This window comes from Sinocyclocheilus grahami, unplaced genomic scaffold (genome assembly GCF_001515645.1).
Source record: "Sinocyclocheilus grahami isolate Dianchi unplaced genomic scaffold, SAMN03320097.WGS_v1.1 scaffold9043.1, whole genome shotgun sequence".
NCBI lineage: Eukaryota > Metazoa > Chordata > Actinopteri > Cypriniformes > Cyprinidae > Sinocyclocheilus > Sinocyclocheilus grahami.
In genome coordinates this window covers 2,212-3,191 of record NW_015512364.1, presented here as the reverse complement: position 1 = coordinate 3,191, position 980 = coordinate 2,212, and the positions used below count along the sequence as shown (strand labels likewise).

The window sequence follows — 980 nt, the reverse complement described above, 5'->3', positions numbered from 1 at the left end:
TGAGCGTTTTGGCCGAGATGGGTCTGATCTTTTTGTGTGTAAAGGTTCAGAATAAACATCTTTGCAGAATGATGAATACCTGCACGGGTTGCTCTCATTAAATGTAGAGTTTTGCTTGATCTTCTATTTATCTCAGTTTGTCTTTTCTGGTGTATAGAAGGATCGCCTTCCTCTGTTTGTACAGACTTGCTTTGACAACAATGAAAACTGCAGATCTTGAAGTACAAATGTTTTATTTCCAACACGTGCTTTGGCCATCACTGACCTTTTCTCAGAAAAATGACACGGTGACTCCAGAGGCGAAGCCCGAGAGCGATCAGAGTGAAGAGACACGACCGCTGCGGCTCTAGGGACACGGGGTCAGGGCCGCCATCAGCAGCTCCATCTTGTACACAAAGTTTCTTCCTTCCATGCGGCCCCAGTGCACCTCCCTGTAAGGGCCCCTCAGGTGCGTCCATCTGGCGTCCTGCACCGCGTCGCTCTTGGGCAGCTCTTTGGCTTGATTGCGTGGGAACTGAACCAGCACCTTACAGCCGCTCTCTGGACCGTTGCGCACTGCAGACAGACACGAAACACGGGCTCTGAATATATATAGAGTTTATTTACTGTCACTCAGCTTCATCATGCATCACTGTTGATGGATCTCTCTGAGCTGCAGTGAGGTCAGCTGTAATAAAGCATGTGTAACGCTGGCTCAGACGCACCTGAGATGGCATGTTCTCCGCTGGGAGACGTGACCGTGATGGCGGAGGCGTTCCCGATGCTCTCGATGGGGCCGAGGCCCACGTGATTACTGAAGCTCAACACGTGCCAGCCCATGACCTTAGCCAGCTGCTGCACAGCGTGAACCTGATGCTGCGACATCTGCGCACACACACACACACACTCAGACAAAAATCAACATTTGCTGTAAATGTGCTCACCCTCAGGCCATCTAAGATCAGGATGAGTGTGTTTCTTCATCAGATCTGGAGAAATGT

The 980-nt window shown here is 50.3% G+C and overlaps 1 protein-coding gene across 1 annotated transcript; it reads right to left on the bottom strand.

Moving 5' to 3' along the window:
• Window positions 1–200: 200 nt before the first annotated feature.
• Window positions 201–861, bottom strand: LOC107578139 (mediator of RNA polymerase II transcription subunit 17-like). The gene is made up of 2 exons (XM_016264124.1): window positions 705–861; window positions 201–555 (listed from the first exon to the last, which is right to left on the bottom strand). The coding sequence occupies exons 1-2, from the start codon at window positions 817–819 to the stop codon at window positions 347–349; spliced, it is 324 nt and encodes a 107-aa protein (XP_016119610.1). The 5' UTR covers window positions 820–861; the 3' UTR covers window positions 201–346.
• Between the last annotated feature and the right edge of the window lie 119 nt (window positions 862–980).